The sequence below is a fragment of the Castor canadensis genome, chromosome 5 (assembly GCF_047511655.1).
Source record: "Castor canadensis chromosome 5, mCasCan1.hap1v2, whole genome shotgun sequence".
NCBI classification, from domain to species: domain Eukaryota; kingdom Metazoa; phylum Chordata; class Mammalia; order Rodentia; family Castoridae; genus Castor; species Castor canadensis.
Window position 1 is genome coordinate 49,504,401 of NC_133390.1, and position 27,405 is coordinate 49,531,805.

The 27,405-nt window shown below is 34.4% G+C and overlaps 1 protein-coding gene across 5 annotated transcripts in view; it reads left to right on the top strand.

Annotated features, from left to right (window-relative positions):
- Window positions 1–27,405, top strand: part of Tbc1d23 (TBC1 domain family member 23) — a 58,902-nt gene that overhangs the window by 12,350 nt on the left and 19,147 nt on the right. For 3 of the 5 annotated variants that reach the window (XM_074072977.1, XM_074072975.1, XM_074072976.1), the window contains exons 2-11: window positions 6,587–6,698; window positions 8,881–8,986; window positions 9,647–9,851; window positions 14,808–14,931; window positions 17,841–17,965; window positions 18,051–18,097; window positions 19,000–19,103; window positions 21,215–21,337; window positions 23,035–23,127; window positions 25,886–26,056. In XM_074072977.1, coding sequence (XP_073929078.1) covers window positions 6,587–6,698; window positions 8,881–8,986; window positions 9,647–9,851; window positions 14,808–14,931; window positions 17,841–17,965; window positions 18,051–18,097; window positions 19,000–19,103; window positions 21,215–21,337; window positions 23,035–23,127; window positions 25,886–26,056 — 1,210 coding nt within the window. Of the gene's footprint in view, window positions 1–6,586; window positions 6,699–8,880; window positions 8,987–9,646; window positions 9,852–14,807; window positions 14,946–17,840; window positions 17,966–18,050; window positions 18,098–18,999; window positions 19,104–21,214; window positions 21,338–23,034; window positions 23,128–25,885; window positions 26,057–27,405 lie in introns of those variants that run through there. The other 2 variants (XM_074072978.1, XM_020163318.2) reach the window with 2 other exon arrangements.

Consider the following 27,405-nt stretch of genomic DNA (forward strand, 5'->3'; position numbering starts at 1 on the left):
AAAAGCATATGAATGGTAAAAAGGAATCCATAAATAAGTTACTCAAACAGTACATTCAGATATAATATATAAATATACTCAAGCTGTATTGACTGATGCTGTGTGAGAAAGGAAGACTCATTCCCAAACAGGTGTCAGTGGCTCATACCTGTAATCCTAGTTACTTGGGAGTCTGAGATCGGGAGGATCAAGGTTGAGGCCAGCCTGGGGAAATAGTTTGCAAGACCCCATCTCCAAAAATAACCAGAGTAAAATGAGCAGAGTTGTGGTTCAAGCAGTAGAGTGCCTTCTTTGCAAGCACAAAACCCTGAGTTCAAACCCCAGTCACACCAAAAAAAAGTCTTCTTCACATCACATTTCTCTGAAATACTGCCTTTCATGCTTTTGTTTTTTGTTTCTAATGGATACTATCAAAGTGTAGATAATACTTGAAGCCTTCACTATGTGACTTATTTATTGATTATTAAATCACTCGAGGGAATTTCTGCTAAGGAGAAGTGGGAAAAATTAATGAAGGAAAATTTATAAAGTAACCAAATACCAAGCTATAGACAGCCAAATCAATATTGACTCCATTAAAAAGTCTGTTATTAATTTATGTATTTATTTATTTTTGGCTGTGCTGGAGAGTGAACCAAGGCTTTGTTCCCAGCCATTTTGTTTTTGAGACAGGGTCTTGGTACTACCTTTGCCAAGGCTATCCTTGAACTCAGGATCCTCCTGCCTCTATCTCGTCAGTAGCTGTGACTGCAGGCTTATACAGCCACTCCTAGGAGGATTCTGTGTTTAAATATATATATGTATCGATTGCCTGGCACCGGTGGCTTACACCTGTAATCCTCGCAACTTGAGAGGCAGAGATTAGAAGGATAATGGTTTGAGGTCACCTGGGGCAAATAGTTTGCAGAGTCCCTATCTTAAAAACACCCAACACACAGAAGGGCTGCTGGAGTGGCTCAACTGGCAGAGCACCTGCCTAGCAAGCATGAGTCCCTGATTTCAAACCTCAATACCTCCAAAAGAATGTATTGATTGATCAGAGAAATGTTCATGATTATTTTGGGAAATATAAGTGAAACCTACAGTGTACAAAATTATGTTTTTAGTATTATCAAGTCTATACATGCATGAACGTACATACATAACGGATACAATGAACTGTATGCATTCAAAGTAATTCATAGTATGTTAATACTGATTATCTAATGGTAGTGGAATTTTGGTTGATTTTTAAATTTTTTTTATATATTGGCCAAATTCTCCAAAATGATTATAAGAAAAACCTTTTTAAAAAAGTGAGTTATTCATTAATAATGAGAGTAATAGATTTCATGGCTTTGAAGAATTGTTATGTGGCCAACCATTGTACTGAATGTTTTGTATTGACTGATTCTATAATAAGATAGAATATATATACATATATATATATATATACACCTTGCTCAGCATGCTGTTAGATTGGGCCAGTGTTGGAACTCAGAACTGACTCTAAAGCCCAAGTTCACAGACTTTTATGATAGATTGAATAGAGTTGATTTTTGAAAGTCATGATAAAATTAATATTAAATTTTACCTTCCTCATTTTTCAATGTATAATTTAGTAGTATTAAATACATTTACAATCGTTGGACAAATAATCTTAAGAACTCTTTTCATTTTATAAAACTAAAACTTTATATCCATTAAACAATTTCCCATTCTCTCTTCCCTCAGGCCCTGCAACCTCTGTTCTACTATCTGTGTATGAATTTTATTACACCAAGTACTGTATATAATTAGAATCGTATAGTAGTTTTTCTTTTGTGACCAGCTTATTCACTTAGCATAGTGCCCTCAAGATTCATTTATGTTGTAGCATATGTCAAAATGTCCTTCCCTTTAGGGGTGAGGATAGGTAAGACACCTAAAAAACTAGCTAGCATTTGTTGCCCTTAATGCAGAGAAACTAAAGCAGATACCTTAAAGCAACTGAGGCCAATAGGAAAAGGGGACCAGGAACTAGAGAAAAGGTTAGATTAAAAAGAATTAACCTAGAAGGTAACACCCACGCACAGGAAATCAATGTGAGTCAATGCCCTGTATAGCTATCCTTATCTCAACCAGCAAAACCCCTTGTTCCTTCCTATTATTGCTTATACTCTCTCTACAACAAAATTAGAGATAAGGGCAAAATAGTTTCTGCTGGGTATTGAGGGGGGGAGCGGGAGGGGGTGGAGTGGGTGGTAAGGGAGGGGGTGGGGGCAGGGGGGAGAAATAAACCAAGCCTTGTATGCGCATATGAATAATAAAAGAAAAATGAAAAAAAAAATGTCCTTCCCTTTTAAGACTAATTATATTCTGTTGTATGTATATACCTCTTTTGTTTATCCATTTATTCTGGCTGGACACCTGGGTTGCTTCCACCCCTTGACAATTATGAGTAATGATGCTGTAAACATGGGTTATGAATATCCTCCAGTTCCTGTTTTCATTTTTGCTTTTTACCTGGGGCGACCTGGACTGCCATTCTCTTATTTTATGCTTCCCACTGTATATGGGATGGTAGGCGTGTGCCACAACACCCACTTTTTTTGTTGTTATTGAGATGTGGTCTTGTGAACTTTTTTGCCCTGCCTTGCCTGGAACTGTGATCCTCCCAGTTCCAGCCTCCCGTGTAGCTGGGATGGCAGGCTACCATGCCAAGCTGTTGGTTGGCATAGGGTCTTTTGCCTATGTCTGCAATCCTCCCGATATCAGTTTCCCAAGGAGTTAGAATTTGAGCCACTGTGCCTGGCTGTTTTCTATTTTTTTGATCACCTTCGTGAGTGAAAAGTTTTAGTGTTAAAACTTCACAGTTTTGATTTTTAAATTCTTCCAGATCTCCTTAAGAATAGATCATAATATAAGTAATATATATGTATCATACATTTGACCAGTTGAACTCCTTGATATTTATTTTCAAGGTTAATAGTTATTCATAATAGCTAAGTTAAAACAATTCAGAATGATAAATATAGTATATTCATGCAATGAAATACAATTTGGCAATGAAAATCATGTACCTACTATAATATGAGTAGATCTTGAAAACATGTTAAGTGAAAGAAACCAGACACAAAGACCACATGTTATGATTCCATTTATATGAAATATTCAAAATAGGTAAATATGTAGAGACAAAAAGAAAATGAGTAATTGCCAGGAACTGGAGGCAAGGCAAGGAGGGGCTGGTGGGAAGGAATAGTGTCTACTATTGGGCATCAGGATTCTTCACATGCAGAAGGATATATGCACAAAAATTAGGAGACAATCTAGGTCTTGTTTTCATTTCCTGTTTGGTGAAAGTATATACAATTAAGCAGTTTTCATAAATTTTGAAATTAGAGGAAAAGCTTTTAGAATGTGTTTGGGAAGAAAACAATTTAGAAAAAAGTTTGTCATTTTTTCCTGGTGGGAGATAGTCTGTAAACTTTTTAGTTTAGGAACACACTATCTAGTTTTTAAAAATTATAGTTTTTCATATGATTCAGTGTATGGTTTATTCAAAAAAAACAACTACTTCAACTGAATTTATTAATCCTAGAAGCATTTGGAAAAGTATATTAAATTTGGTGGTGGTTGAAAATTCATGCTTTTCCTCCCTTATGCAGCTATTCCATATGTTCCAAGTTACTATTTAGTGGAGAAAGAAAAATTGAATTTACTACCTGAGTATGAACATTAACTAATTTCATATAAATATAGTTGCATTTTTTGCCTAGTTGTAATTTTAAAGCAACTTAGATTAGATGATTCTGCCACGAAATAGCAGATGAGGGGGAGTTCAGTTATGTTCTACTTAGATTCTAAGAATATGTCATTGATTATTGAAGTAACCTGTGGTATTAAACTAACATATATTAATTTCAAAGTCATAGAGTCAATCCTTATCTCAACTGGCAAAAACCCTTGGTCCTTCCTATTATTGCTTATACTCTCTCTTCAACAAAATTATAGATAAGGGCAGAATAGTTTCTGCCTGGTAGTGAGGGGGTGGGGTGAGAGGGAGGGGGCGGGGGAGGTGGGGAAAGGTGGGGAGAAATGATCCAAACATTGTATGCACATATGAATAAAATAAAAATTATAAAAAGTCATAGAGCCAACAGGGAGTTGGGTCCCTTCTTTCCATCTGCAAAGCGTTGGATTTGCTCTGTCCTGAACTTTCTGAACAAAGGAAACCATTGCTTATTTTTCACTCTGTAGAATAAACGAGCAAAACCTTGTCTGAATTTCTAGTATGTTTTGTACCAGCTTTTAGCTGGTAAGGTCAGTAAGAAACTACTTATAATCAAAGAAGACTGAAAAACTACAACATACCTGCTCATACCCCACCAAACGGGTATTTTGCTTTTTGTACATCAGAATTGTATTGCTTATTCAAAGGTCAAAACTTGTGTAGGAGAAGAAAATTCTGTTTGAGAGCTAAATGCTGTATAGAGTTTCTATCTCTTCTTGACCTTTCTGTGAATTTAACTTTACAGTTTTTAATTCTTTACTACTTTTACAAGCATATTTGTAACATTGAAGATCTAAAAACAACCTTTGCCAAGCTTAGAAGCTAACATAGTTTTTAATTATTTAGCTTTGTGAGAAGTATCTTTTGCTACTTAAGGTATAGCATTTTCTGGTCTCCACAGGAGTTCTTGCTCAAGGTTGTGTGTGTGACTGGGGTTCCCTGCAGCATCAAAGAATTCGACAGCTGTATCAACAGATATGTGCTTGTATATTATTGTGGTTTAAAAAGTACTTTGAGGATTGGGCATTTTGCTCTAAAATACTAGCTTTGTTGACTGGAACTAGTAAGAGATTTTGGCAAAGTTATTTCAAAAGGAATATAAGATTTTTGCTCTGAAAAAATGGGAAAATTCATTTATTTATTAGCATTCCATCTTCTTAAATGATGTTTTTAGTAACTCATTTCATTTATCCATTTGACCATTTAAATATGTCACCAAAGGTGACTTTGAATTTTCTTCAGTTACAAACTGTTCTTCAAATTCTAACAGGCTGTGTTTTGGCTAATCTGGAATAACTCCTGTCTTTATCAACTATAGGTTTGTACTCTTGAGTAAACTTGAAATCTCTTTTCCTTCTTTCCAACATGTTGGGGACCATATAGCAAAAGATTAAAATGTTTCTTGTGTGCTTACTAGCTATTTTTTTATTCACATGAATTTGTAGTATCTTTGTTAAGGAACCTTTGACTTGATCAGTGCTTTTCTGTAGATTGTAATCCCAAGTGATTGCATTGTCATTTAATTCTTTTTCCATAAAATAGTGACACTAGAATGAAATTTATGCATTTAAATTAATATTCTTAGAATCTTATCAGTAGGGAAGATTTAAATTTTTGAGAGAATGAGGAATGGAGTCAATTTATTTTCTTTAAAACTATAAAAGTGAGACAGAATGTTAATTTCCTAATCCAAGCGGGATGATCTAAGGAGAATGACAGAAATTGTCTGAGTTATGAAAATTTAAATTTTCATAGACTTTTAATACATACTTAAGTTATAAACTGAATGAAACTTCAGCTTTTGAGTATTCCTAGGGAATTAATTTAACCAGTTATTTTCTATATGAAGGGAATTCATACCTTTGTGAAAAAATTAAACTTACTATTTTAATCATGTACAATGAAAATAGTATTAATTTCATATTTTCTCCTCAAACACAGTAGATGAGCACAAGTGCCTGATGATTTACTTAATAATTTACTTGGTAATTGTATAGTTATTTTGCTTTAATGTATACTATCAATAGAGCTTTTTTTGTTCTTCTAACACTTATTGAATGTTTATTGTAAGGCAGGCACTACTATAAGCACAGTGTCAATAAGTTATGTACTAAATAGTCTCACACTGAGTGCTTTGAATTCTTGACTGAATGTTATGGTTTCTCCTCCTTGTCACTATTTAGCATCATGTTAAGATCATGAATTCAGGTATTATACTGTTAACATTTTAATCCTGACTCTACTACTAGTTATAGATATATAATAACTGTAACCATAATGCTGTTAAACACTTGTAAGAATAGTGATTTAAAAAATATAGGATGATTCCTTCAGTTGCCTTATGAATGCACAGTCTTTCTTTGCCTCAATTTTTGCATCTGTAACTCAAGCCAATGATGTAGCCCACCTCATTGTGGTGAAGATTAAAAAGAACACATGTAAAATGTTTAGAACTGTGCCTGTCACGTAGTGAATGCTGTATGAACATTAGTTAATACTGCTACTTTGAATACTGTTAGTACTCTGACTTCACAGTGTTGTTAGCCTGCTTGCACCATCTTCTATTTTAAAATTTCTCTAGTCCGATAAAACAGATAACCAAACTTGTTACAACTAAATGCAAAATAAAAGTAAATTGCCTGTGAAACCTAAAATCCATCTCCAAGAAACTGTGAGTGCTGTGTGTGGCTTTACATTACATTTTGGCTACAAAGAACTTTTTTCTGTAGGCATAGTTTTTAATAGGCCATGCTTATAAATGAATCTTGAATAAGAAAAAAAATGAAGCAAAAGTTGTCTTAATAAATAGGACTTTGTTTTTGTTTTTTTAAGGGAAAAAGATCTTGAAGAAGCTCTGGAAGCAGGAGGTTGTGATCTTGAAACTTTGAGAAGTATTATTCAAGGGAGACCACTGCCTGCTGATCTGAGGGCCAAAGTTTGGAAGGTAACTACAAACTAAAATGAGTAAAATGTAGTAACTTAAAATTTATTTTCATCTCCCTGAAAAACTTTTATTATTTTATGAGCATGTTGCATCTAGAAAATTTGCCGTATAACTTATTAAAATGTGTGTTTCTGTAGTGTTTGCTATATTTAATAATAGTGGTTTAGTTTTGTCTGAGTGTTTTTCTTTTTTTTAATTTTGGTGGTGCTGGGATTTGAACTCAGGGCCTTATGCTTGCTAGGAAGGCACTCTACCACTTGAGCCACTCTGCCAGCCCAAGTGGTTTAGTTTTGGATGACAAGTTTTTGTAGCTATTAGAAAGTAATGTTTAGGGTTGGTGGAGTGGCTCAAGTGGTAGAGCGCCTGCCTAGCAAGCGTAAGGGCCTTAGTTCAAACCCCAGTGCTGTCAAAAAAAAAAAAAAGTAATGTTTATGAAGACTGTATAATGATATGGGGAAATAAAACCAGTGAGTAAAATGGCATATGTAATAGCACATAATGGAATGACTGATCACAGCTGTGTTTTTTAAAATAGGAAGTATGCCTTTGATTGTTGGTGGTATAATTTTTTTAAATTTATTTTACTCTTTTTAACTGTTCTCCACTGCATGTACTGTTTCTCTTTCTCTTTTTCTTTTTTTTTTTTTTAAGACAGGATCTTGCTTTGCAGCTCTTGCTGATCCCTAACTCAATATCCTCCTGCTTCAGCCTCCTGAGTGCTGGGATTACATGTGTGTTCGACCATGCCTGGAACATGTGTAATTTTTTTAAATTTTCATTTCTTTATTTGTAGTACTAAGGATTGAACTCAGGGCCCTTTGCTTGTTAGGCAAGCACACTACCACTTGAGCTATGCCCCTAGGTCCTTTTGCTTTTAGTTTGTTTTTCTTATTGAATCTCCCACTACTTTGCCCAGCAGGCCTCAGATTGCTGTCTTCCTTCCTCTGCCTCCTGAATAGCTGGGGAGCACAGGCATGCCATACCATATCTGGCTTGTTTTTGAGATGTGGTCTTGCCAACTTTTGCCCTAGCTGGTCTCCAACTGTGCTCCTCCTATTTCTGCCTCCTTAGAATCTGGGATTGTAAGTGCAAACCACCATGCCAGGCCCCAGTATTTAAAAAAAAAATTTTGGCAGTGCTGGGGAGCAACCCAGGGCCTTGTACATGCTAGGCAGGTACTCTACCACTAAGCCACATTGCCAGCAATTTTTTTAATTTTTGAATTAAGATTTTTATGTATTTGTTAAAACATATAAATACAAAGGATAAAATTTTAAAAAATCACGTTTCACTTATAGTTAAAACACATAAAAACGTATATATCTTTTTCTTCTTTCTCCTGTGTATGTATATATTTAACGTAAGTAGAATTATAACTGCTCATTCCATTCTTAATATTTCATTATAGAAATTTAAATACATACAAATATGGAGACTTGTATAATGAACCAGCTTTAACAGTTATCAACATTTGGCAAGTCTTGTTTGATTAATATCCTCATCCTATCCTCCTCATTCCACTCAATGAATTATTTTAAAGCAAATCCTTGGTAACATAAAATACTTTAATGTGAATGTCTGAAAGAAAAAGACTGCAAAACCATTGAGCACTTAATAGAATAGTAATTCCTTAGGATCAAAATAATTTTTCAGCAGTCTTATATATGTATTTTTGTAAGTAATTTGCAAAATTCTAGAAGTCCTATTTGTTGCATTTGATTGATATATCACTTGAGATTTTTAATAAATACATTGCTTTTGTACATATTTTAAAAAGCAAGAACATTTTCTCAATTCATTAAATATTCTGTATAAATTTTAATTGTATATGGCACAGATGTATTTTTTTTGCCAGTAGCACATTTTTGTTTTGTTTTTTTTTTAAAGAAACAAAGATGAATGCTTGAAATAAAGTTATGTGGGTAAACATGTAAAGATTTCATTTTATTCATTCTTTTCACTGACTCAACATGTTGAAATAGTAAACTCTAATTAGGAGGCCTTAAAGTAATTCTGTTGTTTCACTGTGATGTGACTAAGAGTCTAACCATTGATGGAGTGTAGATATTTTACTCTGTAATCTTTGTTATTCCTAAATTGAAGCCATTCATTATTATAGCATAATTTCTAAGAATGAGAAATAACATATGAAGCTAGTTGCTTTTCTAAATCTTTCTTTCAGATTGCTCTGAATGTTGCAGGAAAAGGTGATAGTTTGGCATCGTGGGATGGTATTTTAGACCTGCCAGAACAGAACATTATTCATAAAGATTGCCTAGAGTTTATTGGTAGGTTTAATAATTGTTTTCAAATAGCAAAATTTTATCTTATAACCTAGGATATGTTGAATTTCTAAAGGGCTTGTAAATAGATTTAGAGCTTTTGAAATTCTTATGAAAAATTATGTTAAAAGAGCCTAGTTTTTAACTGTTTCTTTGGCATTTTTCATATAGCTTTTGTTCTTGCAGTGATAGAAATTGAACCCAGGCCTCATGCATGCAAGGCAAGGACTCTACCAAGTATAGTTTTGTTGTACCTTCATACTTGTTTTTTGTGTAAAGATCTATATGGTTGTCTGGTATCCAAATTAAAAGGGCCATATTCTATAAGTTTGTAAATCATAGATCATGATCTATTGTAAAAAACAAAACAAAACAAAACAAAAAAACTGTTAGAAATCATGGGTGAGTAGGTTTCTAATCACCACACAGAAACTATGGCTGGGGATGTAGCTCAGTGGTAGAGCACTTGCCTAGCATACAAAAGGATCACTAAATAAATAAGTAAATAAATAAACAGAGGGAAGTTGCTTTAGTGTAAGTTTACTTTGCTTTTGTCATGCTCTAAATACACTCACATAATACTGTACTTTAATAAATGAGTGATATATCCAATCACTGAGCCTCTAACAGGTCCTTGGTAATTTTATTTTGATGCTTATTTTCTAGACCAGCTTTCAGTGCCAGAGGAAAAAGCAGCAGAATTACTTCTGGATATTGAATCTGTTATTACTTTTTATTGTAAATCACGCAACATTAACTATAGCACATCCCTTAGCTGGATACATCTACTGAAACCACTGGTGCATCTTCAATTGCCACGCAGTGATTTATACAACTGCTTTTATGCTATCATGAATAAGTACATTCCCAGGTAAAATATGATTTACTTACAGTTTTAAAAGTGAATGAAGGTCTAGTATGCTTTGAACTAAAGCTCTTAAATTTATTTTGATGGTAAAGTAAAAGACTCAAATAATTGTTAAGGTTGTTGAACCATAATTGTCATTGAACTTTATTTTTGTGGCCATAAACATATATAAAATCATAACTCTTACAGTTTATTTGGTGTTCTCTGTGATTTAATGTATTTACCTAAAAAAAATTCTATGATAGTGTTCAAATAAAAGGTAGCATTTTGGGAGTACTACCTTATGTGAGATGCTGGGATTACTGTTAGGAATATAATCCTAGAAGTACAGGTATTGAAAAAGCTGAACATAAAATATGGAATGCTGTGAAAATGTATAATGGGGGTGACATACTCACTCTGGGGATCAGGGATAGTTTCCCTAGCAAGTTATGCTTAAATTAAAACCAGACAAATGTGTAGGTGGTTGAGTGGGAGTCATGGTGTTGGGGAGCATTCATGAAACCAGAAAGAATTATTACAGTTCCTTCCCAGTGCTGTGGGTCATATAAGTCAGATTTTAGAGCCAAAAGAAGCATTAGACATAATCTGTACCAGTGGTTTCACTATAAACCCTGGATGCATATTAGAATAATGTGTTCTTAAGAATCCTGCCTAGCTGGGCACTGGTGGCTTCCACCTGTAATCCTAGCTACTCAGGAGGCAGAGATCAGGAGGATCATCGTTCGAAGCCAACCCACGCAAAAAGTGAGACCCTATCTCAAAAAAAATCCATCAGATACAGGCCCTGAGTTCAAACCCCAGTACTGCAAAAAAAAAAAAAAAAAAACTGCCTATTTGTACAGCTAATTAATTAAATAAAATTTTCTTGGTGATGGGATTAATTAGATTTTTCCCAGTTAATTTCAATGTACTGCCAAGGTGGAGAACTGCTATTCTGGACCTGGACGGATAGTTAACTCACTCAGTGTTTTAAAAATCACTTTCTGTGTGCTAGCACACTGTTCTAGGAGTAAATGTTTTGTATTTTTTCTGATTTAATTTGTGACTGTTCTAAGGTAGGTATCTGATTTATAATTATAGAAATTGGGGAGGAAAGAGAGAGAGAGAGATTGATTGATTGAGATCGATTAGAGTACTTAATTACTTTTCCAGGATCAAATTTCTGATGAGCGTGTCAGGATTTAAACCTAAGTCTAATGGATATTCTGTTCTTTACTAATACAGTTCTCCACCTTGGTTACATGCTAAAATCAACTCATGTTTTTCTTTTGCCTGCAGTACTGGAGTTTGAATTTGGGTTTTGCATTTGCTCTGCCACTTGAGCCACACCTCTCTCTCTTTTTTTTTTTTTTTTTTTCTTTGTGTTTGGCGATACTGGGGTTTGAACTCAGGGCCTCATGCTTGCTAGGCAGGCACTCTACCACTTGAGCCACTCCACCAACCTTTTTTTTTTTGTAGCCCTAATCCTAGCCATAGCCCTAAAGACGTCAAAAGACAAGGCCAAGATCATGGCAGAGCCAAGACTTGAATTACTATTTAGTAATCATTTTGTCAGGCTAGTCTCTCAACTACCTATATTTTAGTAGTTCTCATGGCCATCTCTCAATGCAAGAGAGTCAGCAGTAGCAAGGGACATAATGTCATAGCTTAGTTTTTTTTAAGGAATGGCAGCAGTGGTAGTTCAGAGTAGAAGGAGGGGCTTTCATATTGAGCTGTGTAAACCACAGTTCCTCTGGTTCCTTTCTCCATGAATTCTACATGTAACACAGTGCTCCAGCATTCTCAGCATTAAATGTCTCTAGAAAGAACTCATCTCCCCAGAATGCTGCTAGAAAACTATTTTAGCATCTTCTTACTATACTTCATAATTTTAGTATATCTTCTTACTATAGATTCAGATGTAGGATGGGTAGAATTCTGTCAAGCACAGTGCCTCTCAGTTGGGAGTAATTTTGCAATGTACAAACTATTCAAGGAATAGATGCTGTTTCAATGGCTCACCCATAGATAATGACCACTTCTTCCAGATGAAACCATGAACTACGCAATTTTTTCTACAATTTATGCTGCCTACTTTCTATATGTTCTACTTTTGCATTCTGTTATTTTGTATATATGCTTTGGGGAAAGTATTCAGACTAAGTAGGTAATACTGCCAATATGAATCTAGTTCTCTCTCTGGGCACCTGAATTGCCAATCTGGGGCCTCCTCTATGAAAGTCTCTGCCATCTATGGTATCAAAAAGTAATAAGTTGAGAATCATACCAAATCCTGGCTTTGATCTTAGATTTGGATAAATTATTTTCATTCCCCTTTGAGTAGCATTTTATTTCCAAAATTATTTTAATTTTTCAATGCTGGGAATCAAAGCCAGGGCCTTGCACATACCAGGCAAATGCTCTATCACTGAACTGCACTCCCAGCCACTGTAATATTCATTTAATTAATTTTTTACATGAAGCCTTTTTTACATGAAACCTTGTTTCAGTTTCTTTACAGTTTGCTCTTTTTTCTGGCAATACTAAAGATTGAACTTTCTAGGGCCTTGCATTTATTAGGCAAGCTCTTTATCACTTGAACCATGCCCCAGTCCTTTTACTTTTAGTTTGTTTTTCAGATAGGGTCTCATGCTTTTGTCATGGGTAGCCTTGGATGGCAATTCTCTTACCTCTGCCTCATGGGTAGCTGGGATTACATGTGCATGCCACCATGCTTGGCCTACAGTTCACTTTAAAAGACTGTATGCCTGCCAGAATACCACTTGTTAAAATATCAAAATTTATGCATGGAAGGGAATCAGCATGGCATAATGATTTAATGCCCTGTTTCTGTGTATAAGTCTTAACTCCAGGGACTGGAGATGGCTCAAGTGGTAGAGCACCTGCCTAGCAACTGTGAAGCCCTAAGTTCAAATCCCAGTGCCACCAAAAAAAGTATTATAAATCTCAACTCCATCAATTCTTAGCTATGTAGCCTTTGATTGAGCTGCTTGATCTCAATTAAACCTCAGTTTTATCATCTGTAAATGGGTTGTTTGTGACGATTAAGTGAAATAATTTTGTAAAAGAGCTTGTTACTGTGTTTGGCACATGATATTTCTTCATTCAGTACTGACTTTTATTATGATGACTTATGCTTTAAACTTTTTTTGCCAGAACATTTTTGCTAATTCATTAGATGATATTCTTGCCTCATTTCCTTATGACTAGTAGGGTACATCTCTGTTTAAATGTTGAATAGTGTAGTTTATAATTAGAGACTGGTAAACTGGTCAGAGGTGCTGGTTCAAATAAAAATTGAATTAATCACTACTTTGTTCACAGTAATACCATACTTTAAACAACCAAATAGTTCAAAGTAACTATGTAGTACCTTTGTTTTTTACTATACTGATTAAAAAGTTATGCTGTCCACATATATTCGGTAACATTAAACTACCAGAAATCTATTATCATTTGAGAGGTTCTTTCTCCATGAAGTAACTCAGTTCACTTTTTTTGTTGTTGTTTTTGTGTTTTTTTTAAGTGGTACTGGAGTTTGAACTAGGGCCTATACCTTGAGCCACTCTGCCAGCACTTTTTTGTGTTGGATGTTTTCGAGATAGGGTCTCATGATTTATTTGCCCGGTTGGCTTTGAACCATGATCCTCCTGCTCTCTGCCTCCTGCATAGCTAGGATTACAGGCAGGAGCCACTGGTGCCTAGCCAGTTTTGAGGTGTTAAAAATATAAATACACTGGGCTAGGAGTGTAACTCAAGTGGTAGAGCTCTTGCTTACCAAGTACAGGGCCCTGAGTTCAAACCCCAGTACTGCAAAGAAACAACAACAAAAAAAACACACTAAAATGAATTAATGTGAATAAAATAGTATCAAACAAAATTTCAAGGCATAAAAGATTTTCTACAAATGCTACTTATGTGGGAGTTAGAAGATAAGACTTCTGAGTTCAAAGTCAGAGACTCTGTGTAAGGAGGAGGAAGCAACTTTGCTTCCTTAGGGGTGAAGCTAGTACACAGATCAGGTATAGACCTGCTCCAAGGTCTTGTCTTCTTTGGGCTCAGATGCTTGGGCACCTGGGTGTGGGGATGGAGATCTTCGGGTCAGGGCTGTGAGTGGCTACCATGACCCTTGGTAGAGGAGCCTGCTTAAAGCTGAACACACTGTGATGCTTCCTGAAATAGTGACCAGAAACTGCAGGGAATTGTGACCTAGAGACATTTTGTAATTATTTCTACTTTTGAAGTATTTTGCAGTGGAACATGATATCTGTTTGGAAAAAGGCATTGTGATAATAATATATATTATTATTTGATGCCTTTTACTTTAAAACAATATTCACCTTTAACTTTCCCATTTTATTCTTACAATAACCTTTTGAAGTAGGACGGTTATTCAGTAAGCTGAGCATTTGGTTCCTTCTAAAATTCCCTCTGAGCATATGGTTCCCAGGCCACTTTGGTAGTTCCTAAGGTTCTGGTCATTATTTTGAAATGTTCATCTGTGGTCATTTAAGACTTAAGCCTTTGCTGAAGGACATTCACAACTGAGCATATAAACCATGGAGGTAGTTTTAAGCCTTCCTAGGAGTTTCCTTTTACTTGGCAGGAAAAGAGGCTATACCCCTTCAGGGCTCTCCATATCTTCTTTAGGTACCCTTATGTTATCATAAAAACCCAAGTGCTGCTTTCAGTGACTCCTGTAGTTCTCTCCCTTGAGTGCTACTTGGGTTCACCTGGAGAGAATCTCCCTAATGTGGCTGTACACCTGCTCTAAGACAGGTGTATTAAAAGGTATCAACAAGAGAACTTTGCCTGGTTTGGTTCAGGTAGTTCTGTTGTGAGTACTGTTGTGTTCTGGGGATGAGGAGAGGAGGTGGTTATTACAGGAGGATCAGATAATTTCTGACCTATTAATTAAAAAAAAAAAAAAAAAACTTTGATTCTCTTGTTTTCTAGGGATTGTTCCCTGAAGGGGAGACCATTTCATCTCTTCCGCTTACTCATCCAATACCATGAGCCTGAGCTTTGTTCTTTACTTGATACAAAGAAAATTACTCCAGACTCCTATGCACTCAACTGGGTAATAAAGTGAAAGTAGGAACACTTAATGAAAAATAGTTTATGTAAAACCATAGTTAGGAAGTGCTTTTTTTTCCAAGGATAAGTAAAAATGTTCTAAATTATGGACCATTACTACTTAACTCAAAGAAGTAAAGTTACTGGCACTTCAAAATAGCTTTTTTTGCCCTTCAATTATGTTCCAATTATTTGATATTAAGTTTAGCCTTTTGTTTTACACATATGTAGAAATAGAACTAATGTATATTTAGTATATGTTAATGCATGTTATATATTAATTTATATTTATGTACTTATTAATTAAATATAGTAATATATTTAATACATATTTCTGCAAATATATGCACATAAATATGTAATATATATCAGTTAAACTAAAAACTGTCTTTAAATTGATGGTGTGTGTAAGAATTGGTAAATGATCAGGGAGAGAATTAAAAAATTAAAATGGTTAATATTTGTATTTTCTTTTTTTTTTTCCCCTTAGGGAGACAGATTTGATATTATTTGTATTTTCAATGGAAAGTCTTATTGTATGTCAGTGGTTCTCAAACATTTGGTCTCAGAATCCCATATACTCTTTGTTTGATGGTTTGAGACAGGGTCTTATTGTGTAGTCCAGGCTGGCCTACAATTTGCTGCGTAGCCCAGGAAACATCGTGAGTGCTGAGATTACAAGAATGTACCACCACATCTGGCGGGACCCCTTCCACTCTTAAAATTTGCTGATGTCACATCCTTTATGTGGATTATGTTGATTAGAAAATAAAACTAAGGAATTTTACATATTCATTTAATAGTTCATTTAGAAGTAATGAAAAATCCATTACACGTTGACATAATTAGCCTATTTTTAAATGAAGAAGAACTATTATTTTCCAAAAGAAAATTAATGAGAATACTGGCATTGTTTTATATTTTTGTAAATCTCATTGTGTTTGCATAAATCAAACTGTGTCTTTGTTAAATTTCTGATGATATGATCTATGCTTCTCAGAATTCTGATGCTCATTTATGAGGGAATGAGTATGAAATAGGCAGGTAAAAGTCTAAGTATTATTATGATGATAGTTATGACCTCACTGACACTCCAGTAAAGAGTCTTAGAGCTTTTTAGGGTCCTCAGTCCATACTTTGAGAATTCCTGTCCTAGGTTAACTTAAAGATGTTTGTAAAATAATGATTGGGTATTAGCAGACTATTAAAAATTAAACATATTCTTTGATCATGTCTTACCTAACTTTTCCATAGGAAGAATTCCATTTCTGCTGTTACTAACTGTGTGATCTAAGACACTTTGCTTCTGAACTTCAGTTTCTTTATTTGTAAGATGGTAATAATAAGCAAATCTATCTCAGAGGATTATGGGATGAGTTAGCAATCGGAAAATGGTAATTAGAGAATCCTAAATGGCTTTACTTCTGGATACAATAAATCTCAAATTTCATTAGCCTATTCCTTAGTTCTCTCTTGGCCACAGTATTATAAGTTTGAGTTAAAACAATAAAATACCTGTAAAACTCTAGCTTCTCTGAAATTAATATACTACCATTAAATCGAGTTATTTATGTTAAAGCAAGAAATTGCTTCTCTTACCATTGTAATTAGTAGAGGTTTCTCTGCCTAGGAAATGCTGTTGCTGTTGCCAGAACTCTGAATAAACACTGCTGTTTCAGGGTGTTTAAACTGAGTACTAAAACAACTGGTTTATCTCTAGCTCTTGTGCCAAGTAGTTCAGTTCATTTTTGCTCTATTATCATGTTGATGAAATGGAGGTTTTTTTTTAATCATGAGATGAAACAAACTAGTATCTAAACCTCAAGAACCTATAACAATAGTAATATAATGGTCCTTTTAGCTTAGCTGAAGTTAAGGATGGCTATATAAAACTATTCTCTTGGTATTTACATCTTCTAGTTTGTATTTGTAATAGTAATTTTTCCAACATCATCTAAAGTCACTAGCAGCATTTTGTACTTTCAAAGTGATTTTTTAAAGCAATTACATGGGCTGTCGAGTTTCAGGCTTTTTCCTAGTTTCAACACTATAGCTCACTACCTCTATTAGCTTGGGAAAGTTATTTGATCCATGTCTAGTGCCTCGCCTGTAAAGTGGGGAGAATATATCTATTTTGTATGCCTATTGTGAAAATTAAAGATAATAAACAGTAATGTGACAGTAGCTTGGTTCCTGGCACAAAGTATGCTCTAAATGTGTTCCCATTAGTTTTAGTTATTGAAGCTGTTATAAATATCCTTTAGTTGGAATTGTTTCTGAATCTAATGAAAATTGGATATCTAATAAAAACATCACTAAATTCGTGTAGTTTAAAGCACAGTTGAGCCATACAGAAACTTAGAAATTAATAACTCCTTTATTTGAAGCACAAAACTATAGAGCTCCTGAAATCTATTGAAGGATATGAATTTTGTTTTATCTGGTTCAGATGATTTATAAATTATCTTTGGAAGCAATTCACATATTATAATTTTATTAGGTGCTCTTAAGTTACTGTGTTTGAGCCTCACAAGTGCCTTGTATTTTGAACACTGTGCTCTAATTACTAATAATTATGCTAGCTACCCTTCTAGAACTCTGTAGGTAATTATACTAGTTATGCTATGGCAGAGACATGAGTTAAATTACTTTAGCTATTCTAGGTTAATTGTCTTTTTTCACAACAGTGTTAAGAAGAAATGGAAGTTTTAAGTGAGATGCCGTAAGTCACATAGCTCATTGTGCCTTGAATACATAGCTTTTGCCTTTGAATTTCTTGTACTAAAGTTAAGGTGCATGTTAAGTATCAGATGCAGATAACTTGATATATTATTTGTTTATTTGCTTTAATACTTTTAAAAACCCAACTCAACTCCAGTGGTTTATGTCTCTCATTTCATTTCCTGATTACAGCTTGGAAGCCTTTTTGCATATTACTGTTCCATTGAAGTCACTCAGGCAATATGGGATGGATATCTACAACAAGCAGATCCATTTTTTATTTATTTCTTAATGTTAATTATTCTTGTTAATACAAAGTAAGTATCAAATTAGTTATATTTTTCTCCTTATTTTCTCTCAGGGTGTTCTGTAAATATTTAACTCATTGATTTCCTTTTACAGAGAATTTATTTTAGCACAAGAATCAGACAGCAAAGAAGAAGTTATCCGTAAGTATTATTTAATACAGAAAAAATATTTCAGATCACATAATCTGTGTAAAACTCAGTTTCCTCATCCATAAAGTTAGGAGATTAGCATAGAAGAACTCTGGAATTCCATTCATCTCTCGTATTCTTTAAATATTCTCTAGGTATAGAACTTAAAGACGGTTTTCTGTAAAGCATAAGATTTGTCAATGTCACTTACTCTTTCATGTAGTTTCATTCTTTCCGTATACTATTTCTTTTTTTCAGTGTCCATATAGAATGTCCTCTGCTTTCTGTCCCTACAGCTTAGTGGAGCTTTTAATACTCAGTTTACAATCCCAATTGTGAAGCTTTGGTTCTCCTTCTGAGTTCTCCCCATTCTAGCCCCATATGGGGACAGCTACTTCCTCTCTATATTGTCTGATACTTTGTACTATAATGATGTTTATCGTACTACATTAAAAAATTTTTTTTCTCACAAAAGAGTTAGTCTTGTAAGTCAGGGACCATTCTTACTCATTTTTTATTTCTAGGGGCTCTGGCATTTCATATGTTTGTTGAATAAATAAGAGAATTCTTGTTAAAGCTAATCAATTTTGTTTGATTATCTGACCATCCTTCATGAATAGGAGAATTGCATTAACAGTTTCAGTTCCCTTGAGGAAATCCATTTCTCACAAGCAGCTTTAAAAGCACCACTGTAAGGATGTGTGTAGTCAAGTGGTAAAGTGCTTGCCTAGCATGTGCAAGGCCTTGAGTTTGATATCCAGTACCACACACAAAAATAAAAGTTCATAAAAGCATCACTGTTAAGATTCCATTTATATAGCATTTATTATGTTGAAATATTTTAGTTTTGAACATAAATGGTATTGTATTTTCACAATTTGTTAAATGCTGCCACATTTATAATTGTATTTCAGGATTCTTGGAAAATACGCCATCAAGTTTGAATATAGAAGATATAGAAGACCTTTTCTCTCTGGCTCAGTATTATTGCAGTAAAACACCAGCTTCTTTTAGGAAGGTAAAAGACAAGAAATGATTGGATTTTCTGTATTTCACATTTGTATATTGTTCTGTTATTCACTTCAATTAAAATAGTTCAAATTATCATTCTTTTCTGTCTGTTGATGTCAGTTTCATATGATTTTTCACTGTAAAATCTCTCCCCAGTGAGAAACAGATAGATTAGAAATGATAGTGAGAACCAGCTTACTTTTGTTCTGATTATTAGCTATTTCTGACCATGTAAAAATTGACTGTGTGATGTTTCCTAATTTAGTGCTTTTGTGACTTCAAAAATTGTATTACAGTCGAGCGCTGGTGGCTCACACCAGCTAATCGTAGCTACTTAGACTGAGACTGGGAGGATCATGGTTCGAGGCCAGCCCAGGCAAATGTTTTTCAAGGCACCCTTCTCCAAACCATAGAGAAATGGACTGGGAGTTGGCTTAAACAATAGAGTGCCTGCTTTCCAAGCTCAAAGTCCTAAGTTCAAACCCTAATCCCACCACAAAAAAAAAAAAAGATGTATTGCAGAGAACAAATAGAGGATATATGTAGTTATATAGTTAAAGCATCCTTTATTTGGAGTTCTGCTCTGGACAGCCTTAGTAATGCAGAACTGTCCTATAAACAAAACCAGAGTCATTTAACCCCTTAGAGACCTAGATCTATAGGCTAAGTAGATGCTTTCAATAAAGGACACCAAATTAGAAACCTGAGTTGTAAGAACTCCTAGGAAATAATACTCCAGGAGGCAAGAGCTGTTATGAGGAGGCATACATGATTGCTTATAAAGCACATAGTTAGTCTGTGACTGCAGTGGCCCATGAGAGCATTTTTAAAAAACATTCTGCCATAATAATTTCTAGTTGGTGTCACCATGTCACTGAAATGTCAAGATTAGGTTAAATTATATTCAGTTATGTCTCAGAGGCAAATAAGGTTAGCCTTTAAGAACATTTCCAGGAGAGGGAATAAGAGAGGGAAATTGGGGCATGAATAGGATCAAAGTACAATATATGCATATAGCAAAATGTGAGACAGAACCCCATTATTTTGTACGACTAATATATGTAGAAAAAGTATCTAAATGAACAAAAAAGAGCATTTCCTTCAAAAATAAGATTTGTTCCTAGGGATCAATTTCAGCTATTTTAAAATTCATTTTTATAGCTCACTTTAGTTTCTACAGTGTTAGGTAAGTCAGATGATGCAATAGTGGTTTGCAACAGGTTGAAAAAGAAGTTTCTTTTTCTTTTTTGATGTTTTAAGAGGAGCACCTTTTGACTGGGCATTGTGGCTCATGGCTATAATCCCAGCTACTTGGGAGGCAGAGATCAGGAAGATCACAGTTATCAGGAGAATCACAGTTTGAGGGCAGCCTGCGCAAAAAGTAGGGAGACTCCTTTTAGCCAATAAACTGGGCATAGTGTTACATGTCTATAATCTTAGCTACACAGGAGGCATAGATAGGAGCATCGCTGTTTGACCCAGGCAAAAACGTGAAACCCTATCCGAAAAATAACTAAAGCAAAAAAGGGCTGGGGGCATGGCTTAAATAGTAGCGTACAAGCCTAGCAAGTGCAAGGCCCTGAGTTCAAACCCCAGTACCACCAAAAAAGAAGCACCCTTTATTCTTCAGACATAGTAAATAATCTGAAATAGCAGTTGCAAATTAGACTCAGCTGTAGATGAGTACATTACATAACTTATATAATTATTTCATAATATATTTCTGCCACATTTTGTTTTTATTATCATGAAAAGTTGAAGGCAAGCTTTTTTTCCTTTTGCGGCACTGGAATGCCTCAAGCATGCTATGTAAGCACTGTACCACAGATATACCTCTCCAGCTCCTAAAATTTAGTATGTAATGATAGATGATGGTATAGAAAATAGCTGTGAATGGTTTTTTGGTTCTTTTTTTTTAGCCTTTTATTTTCTGTGAGTGCTGATGGAGACTTTTTTTAGATTTTAGCCCATAAAATTTGAGATTATATAAGCTTTAAAAATCAAAGACTTAAAGAGGCTACATAATTATGTCTCATATTATCACGATTTAATAAGAATGTTTTTAGGAAGAAAGTTTTTATTTTTCTTTGTAATATTTAAAAATTTCTCTTTGAATAGGATAATCACCATCTCTTTGGTAGTACTTTGCTGGGAATTAAGGATGATGACGCAGATCTGAGTCAGGCTCTTTGTTTGGCCGTCTCAGTGTCCGAGATTCTTCAAGCAAATCAGCTGCAAGGTGTAAGTAAAGGAAACCCATTTGTCAGGCGATTATACCTTTGAAATATAAGGAATTGGGGTTGGGCCATAGCTCAGTGGTAGAGCACATGTTGATTATCTAGAAGGTCCTTGTGTTCAGTCCCCAGCACCAAAAATAAAAGAAGAACCAGCATTTTCTCCGTATTTATTGATTCCCACAAAATTAATTTATTTTAACAATGTAGCTGTTTTTGCCTTTTTGATAGTATGTTAAATCTTCTGTTCATTTGGTCATTTTTAAACTGTCAGCTTGTGTGTTATTTTAATTGTCAAAAATTTTTTTTCTTTATTGTGCTGGGTGGTGGTACATTGTGGCATTTATAAAGGTTGTTACACACACATACATGTACAGGAAAGCAATGTGAGTCAACTCCCTGTATAGCTAACCTTATCTCAACTAGCAAAAACCCTTGTTCCTTCCTATTATTGCTTATACTCTCTCTTCAACAAAACTAGAGATAAGGGCAAAATAATTTCTGCCTGGTAGACGGGTACAGGGGGTGGGTAAGGGAGGGAGCAGGGGAAGGGGGGAGAAATGACCCAAACATTGTATGCACATATGAATTTAAAAAAAAAAAAAGATTGTTACAATGTATCAACTGTATCATACTTGAATTCACCCCTTAATTGTCAAATCAATTATTTTTGTTACTCTTGACACCCATTTTTGCATATAGCCTTTAAAAAAATGTTTCAGCAACAGCAACTGAATATGGCATTGTATGAAGTACTTAAAGGGGTGAATTTAACATTTAACAGTTAAATTCTGGGTAATTATACAGCTAATTGGATTTCATAGTTTAGTGCCATAAAACTAGCAAAGAAAAATTCTCAAAATATACCATAATTTTCTTTGCATTTTGTGCTTCATGAAATTATAATGAGCCAGTATGACCAGTGATAGTTTTCAGAATATGCTGTTTGTTACTTGTAGAACCATAGTTAGCTTTGTGCAGGTATTATTTGGAAGGTGAGGTGTATTTCCAAGGTGTACCTAAGAGAGGATGGATATGGGAAGATGGGCTTCTTACAGTACATCTCAGTTGGACTTCTTACAGTATTGTACTGGTTGTTCAGAATTTTTGAAATACAAGGATCTTAACATTTTTCATATTAGAAATATTAAAAAGGAACATACAGGGGTTGGGGATTTAGCTCAGTGGAAGAGCGCTTGCCTGGCAAGTGTAAGGCCCTGAGTTCGGTCCCCAGCACCGAAAAAAAAAAAAAAAAAAAAGGAACATACAAGCCAGGTTAAAGAGAGCCGTATGAACTCCCTCCTTTCACACGCAAGAAAGACATTTAGTCCTTATATGAATTAAGTTTGTGGAATTACTTGGGCAAATAAGAATAGTGTATCTTATTTGTGCTAAATAAATAATAATAAAAGTTGTCATATTCCAATATATTTAGTTTTGTATCTCACACTATTATTCTCTTGCTACATATTTTAAGACTTTCAAGAACAGTACATAAAATATGTGTTAACTGTTTAAAAATGAGTAAGTGTTTAGGACCTTAAGAAGTTTTTGTGTGTGTTTCTATACAAATTAGGTCCTCCTAATTCTATGTAAAACCTATTTTTTTTATAAACCTTTTGCTCCTTTTTGGTTTATTGGTACAGTTGTGTAATGTGAACCTCATGTCAGATTCCAGTGTGTCAAATGTTGTTTCCCTTTTAGGAAGGAGTCCGGTTCTTTGTGGTGGATTGTCGTCCTGCAGAACAGTATAATGCTGGGCATTTATCAACTGCCTTCCACTTAGATTCTGATCTGGTTAGTAGAAATGCTATTACATTTTTCATAAGAAAGAAGATTTTTTTTCTTTAGCTATAAATAAGTGCACATGTCCCAGATTGGGGATGTTTTTCTTTTTTTAAGGAGGGAGGGAGTCTCTTTCCTTCTACCAAAGGTTGCTCTCAGGTTTCCTTTCCACCCAAGACACCCTTTGGTTGTCGTAATGGATAAGTGAAAGCTGTTAATTATGGCTTACTATTGCTTATCATTGTTATGTCAGCAGATTCTAAACTTACCATGAGTTAACTGACAAATCAATTAGCATCATGCCTTGCACCAAGTATGCTATAAATAACTTTTATTTTGACTGGATAAGAATTCTAAAAGCTTTTTCTGTGAGCCATTTTTAGAATCGTGAGTATTTAATATAATATGTAATAAGGGTGGTATCTGACATATAAGTGCTCAGTTGTTAAAATTACAATCCTAGGGTAATTACAGTTGAATGAGTGGATAAAGTAAATGAAGATTGTCAGAGATGTTTAGAGTTGTTGGTAGATCTGACTGGTATCATTTAAGCTGTTCTAATGTCACTAGAGCCTCAGGGATGAGGAAAGCAGAAAGAGCAATGGAGTGATAACATCCCCTCCATTGCTAAATATGCAGTTTACCATTATCCTTCCTATCCTGTCTGAAGAAGTTGATGCTGAGGCTAAACAGATGTAGAAGGGCCTAGGTGGTATTGAGAAGAAACTAATGGAAAATGGAGGTAGGAGAACTCAGAGTTTTGCACCCTGTAGGTGAAAAAGGCCATCCTAGCTTGTTTGCATCCTATAAATGAATTCTTCACTGTTCTATTCCTTGATTCCTCTCTTGTATTTATTTTAAAAATTTACTAATGTGATTCATGAATGCCTTCATTTTCACAAATTAAAAAATTTTTTTTGAAGAGTATCCCTAAAGTTAACTATTATCAGCTTGTTTAATCTCCAGACTTTTAATATATATTTACATATTTCTTTTTTGCTACTTGCTTTTTCACTTAACAGTTTCTTAATAAAAATTAAATATACATATTTAATGCTGCATAGGGCCCATGGTATAAATGAACCATAGTTTATTGCCTAATTAATGTACATTTGGATTATTTTCAGTTTTCTTATAATAAACAATGTTATAGTTAGTATCTTTATACATATTTTGTGAACTTACAAAAATGCATCCTAAAATAGATTCTTAAAGTATAACTGTTATTGGTTGAGGCGATATGAATTTTACTAGTGACCACCTCATTGCTCTTTAAAATGCTTGAATTACCTTGTACTTCACAACCATAAATGAGAATGGTGTTTCTTATCATCAGCATTATTGGATATTATCAGTACAGTGCTGGGATTTGAATTTAGGGCCTTGTGCTGGACAGGCAGACTCTCTACCACTGAGCCATGCCCTTGGCAGTTTTTTGCTTTAATTATTTTCAGGTAGGTTCTTGCACTTTTTGCTTGAGAGAGTGAACTGGGATCTGCATCTCTCATAAACTGAGTTTATAGATATAAGCCAGTGTGCTTGGCTTGTTTGTTGAGATTGGAGTCTCACTAACTTTTTTCATAGACTGCCTTGAACTGTGATCATCTCTATCTTTGCCTCCAAATCAGGATTCTCAGTCTTTTTGTTTTATAAGAATGGTGAGTGAAAAATGGTTGCAATTACTAGTAAAGTAGAACATCTCCCTGTCTCCCTCCCTTCCTTCCTTCCTTCCTTCCTTCCTTCCTTCCTTCCTTCCTTCCTTCCTTCCTTCCTTCCTTTCTTTGCTTTTCCATATGGTCTGTCTTTTTTTCTATTGGATTTTAATAAAATCCAGTAGAATGGATTTTATATGTGTGGCCCAATTATAACAGTTTTATTAAAATTTTATTAAAATTTTTGTAATTCTTTACTTGTTTCCTTGTACATAAGAAATGAATTTTTCATCCTTTTATTGCCACTACCTTATGTAGTATTGATAAATAAATGGCTTCCACTATTTCTGACTAAAAGAAGTAATGGTTTTCTTTGTAATTGGAAACCAATAAATAGAGCTGTTTTGATCTATTGGTTTTAGTTATGGGCCCTTTCACTCAGTGTTTTTTTTCCACTCTGTTTTTGCCATCATGCCTAAGTATAGACACTGTAGCTAGTTTGTTATATAAGAAAAAACTTGACTGGCTGTTGTGGCTCATGTCTGTAATCTCAGCTACTTAGGAGGCAGAGATCTGGAGGACTGAAGTTTGAGGCCAGTCCAGGGAAATATTTAAGACTCCATTTCAACCAATAAGCCCAGGAGTGGTGGCAGGCACCTTTCATTCCAGCTATGTGGGAAGCGATAGTTAGAAGGATCGTGATCCCAGTCAAAAATGGGCACCTTGTCTAAAATTAGATAAAGTAAAATAACTAACCTAAAGCAAAAAGGGCTGAAAGCATGACTCAAATGGAAGAGCACTTGCCTGGCAAATGATAAGGCCCTGAGTTCAAGCCCCAGTACTTCCACAAAAAAAAAAAATAAATAAATTTTTTTTTCTCTAGTACAACTGTATTTTTTGCATAATATTTCTGCAAATTTTCAACTTTTGTGCTAATCTATCATAGATACATATTTCTCTTTTCCCACAGATTTTATTTATAGGAGCCCTTTATTTTTCCCTTACTTTCAGTGTGGCTCTTTAAGTCTCAGATTTTTTTCATGGAAAAATATTTCAAGTTTTGCAAATGTATGTGAAATACAGACTTGCCAATCTTTTTATTTTTTTAAATTTTCCAGATGCTCCAGAATCCATCCGAGTTTGCACAGTCAGTGAAGTCCTTGCTGGAAGCACAGAAGCAGTCCATTGAGTCTGGCTCCATAGCTGGTGGGGAGCACCTGTGTTTTATGGGCAGTGGCAGGGAAGAAGAAGACATGTATATGAACATGGTCCTGGCACACTTTTTACAGGTATGCTGATGATTTGCTTGGCTATTGCTGTGACCTTGGAGATACTCACATAGATAATTTTTTACTTTTATAGACACTATCGGATTTATCTGTATGTTTCTTTATAACTTTTTAGTTTTGTGCTTGCAATGAAAGGTCATTTTGTTCACCAGATTTTTCTCATGCTTATATGGCTTATTTTTTATATTTTAAGTTTTGAACCATCTGGAATTTATTTTTGTATAAGAAGTGAAGTAATAATCAAAGATTTTTTTTTCAGATTGGAATTATTTTTGTGCTATCAATTTGAAATACCACCTTTTTAATATTCTAAATTCCATTAAGTATCAGGATCTGTTTCTGGAACATTCTGTTGCATTGATCTATATCCCTATCCATGCTCTAGTACTTTTCATAATAGTCATATAATTTATTTTAATATCTTCACTTTTGATTTAGATAAATAATGCACACATATTTATTCATGACACTTATCTGTCTTTCAATTTGTGTTTGAGTATTGTCTTCACATCTGATTTGTATTAGTGGTTTTATGCAACATGTATCTCTGCTTTCTTTCAGTGTTTCAGTCAGTGATGGCTTGCCTTTATAAAAAAAAAATTGTTTTTGAAGTTTATGAAGTATTCCTTGGTAGTTTATGCAGTGACGTCCTCACATTGTGTGATCCTAAACTATGGAATGAGGAAGACAGTAGGCTTAGTATTATACAGGTCACTCAATTTGGATTCATTTCTATTTATGATTTGTTTTACTGGGAATCTGGTTTGAGAAAATTATTTTAAAGGTAAAATCCTTTAAACAAGTAAAGAGAAAAAACAAAGTATTTGGAAAAGGGATTATCAGGTGATTTTAAACCATCTTAAATGAAAGAGTTTAGAAACTTATACAGAGTAACAAATATTTAATTGGCCTATTTTTAAAATGCTTCAATATAAACTATATTGTAAGAGCTGTCATAGGAAGAGTTTGTGGTATATAAACTTTGTTTCTTTTAACAACAATAATAATAATGTTGAAATTCTTGATGGAGTTGTAGAGATTTTCCCCTAATTTTTATCATGAAAAATTTCAAAGAAAATGCAAAATGGGAGAATTGAGTTCTATAAACTCTTTGTAACATAATCACATTGTCATACTTTATTATAAAAAAGAAATCCAACTCGTGTTCCAAGTTTCCGTGAGTTTTCTAGAACACAAAACAAGGCATTGCGTTTGATTTTTTTTTTTAGTTCCTTTTAATTTATGGCTTCTCTTTTTCTAATTGTTTTCCTTGTATATATTTGTTGAAAGTAACCCAGTTAATTTGTCTGTATAGAGTTTCTCACATTTTGGGTTTTGCTGATTACATT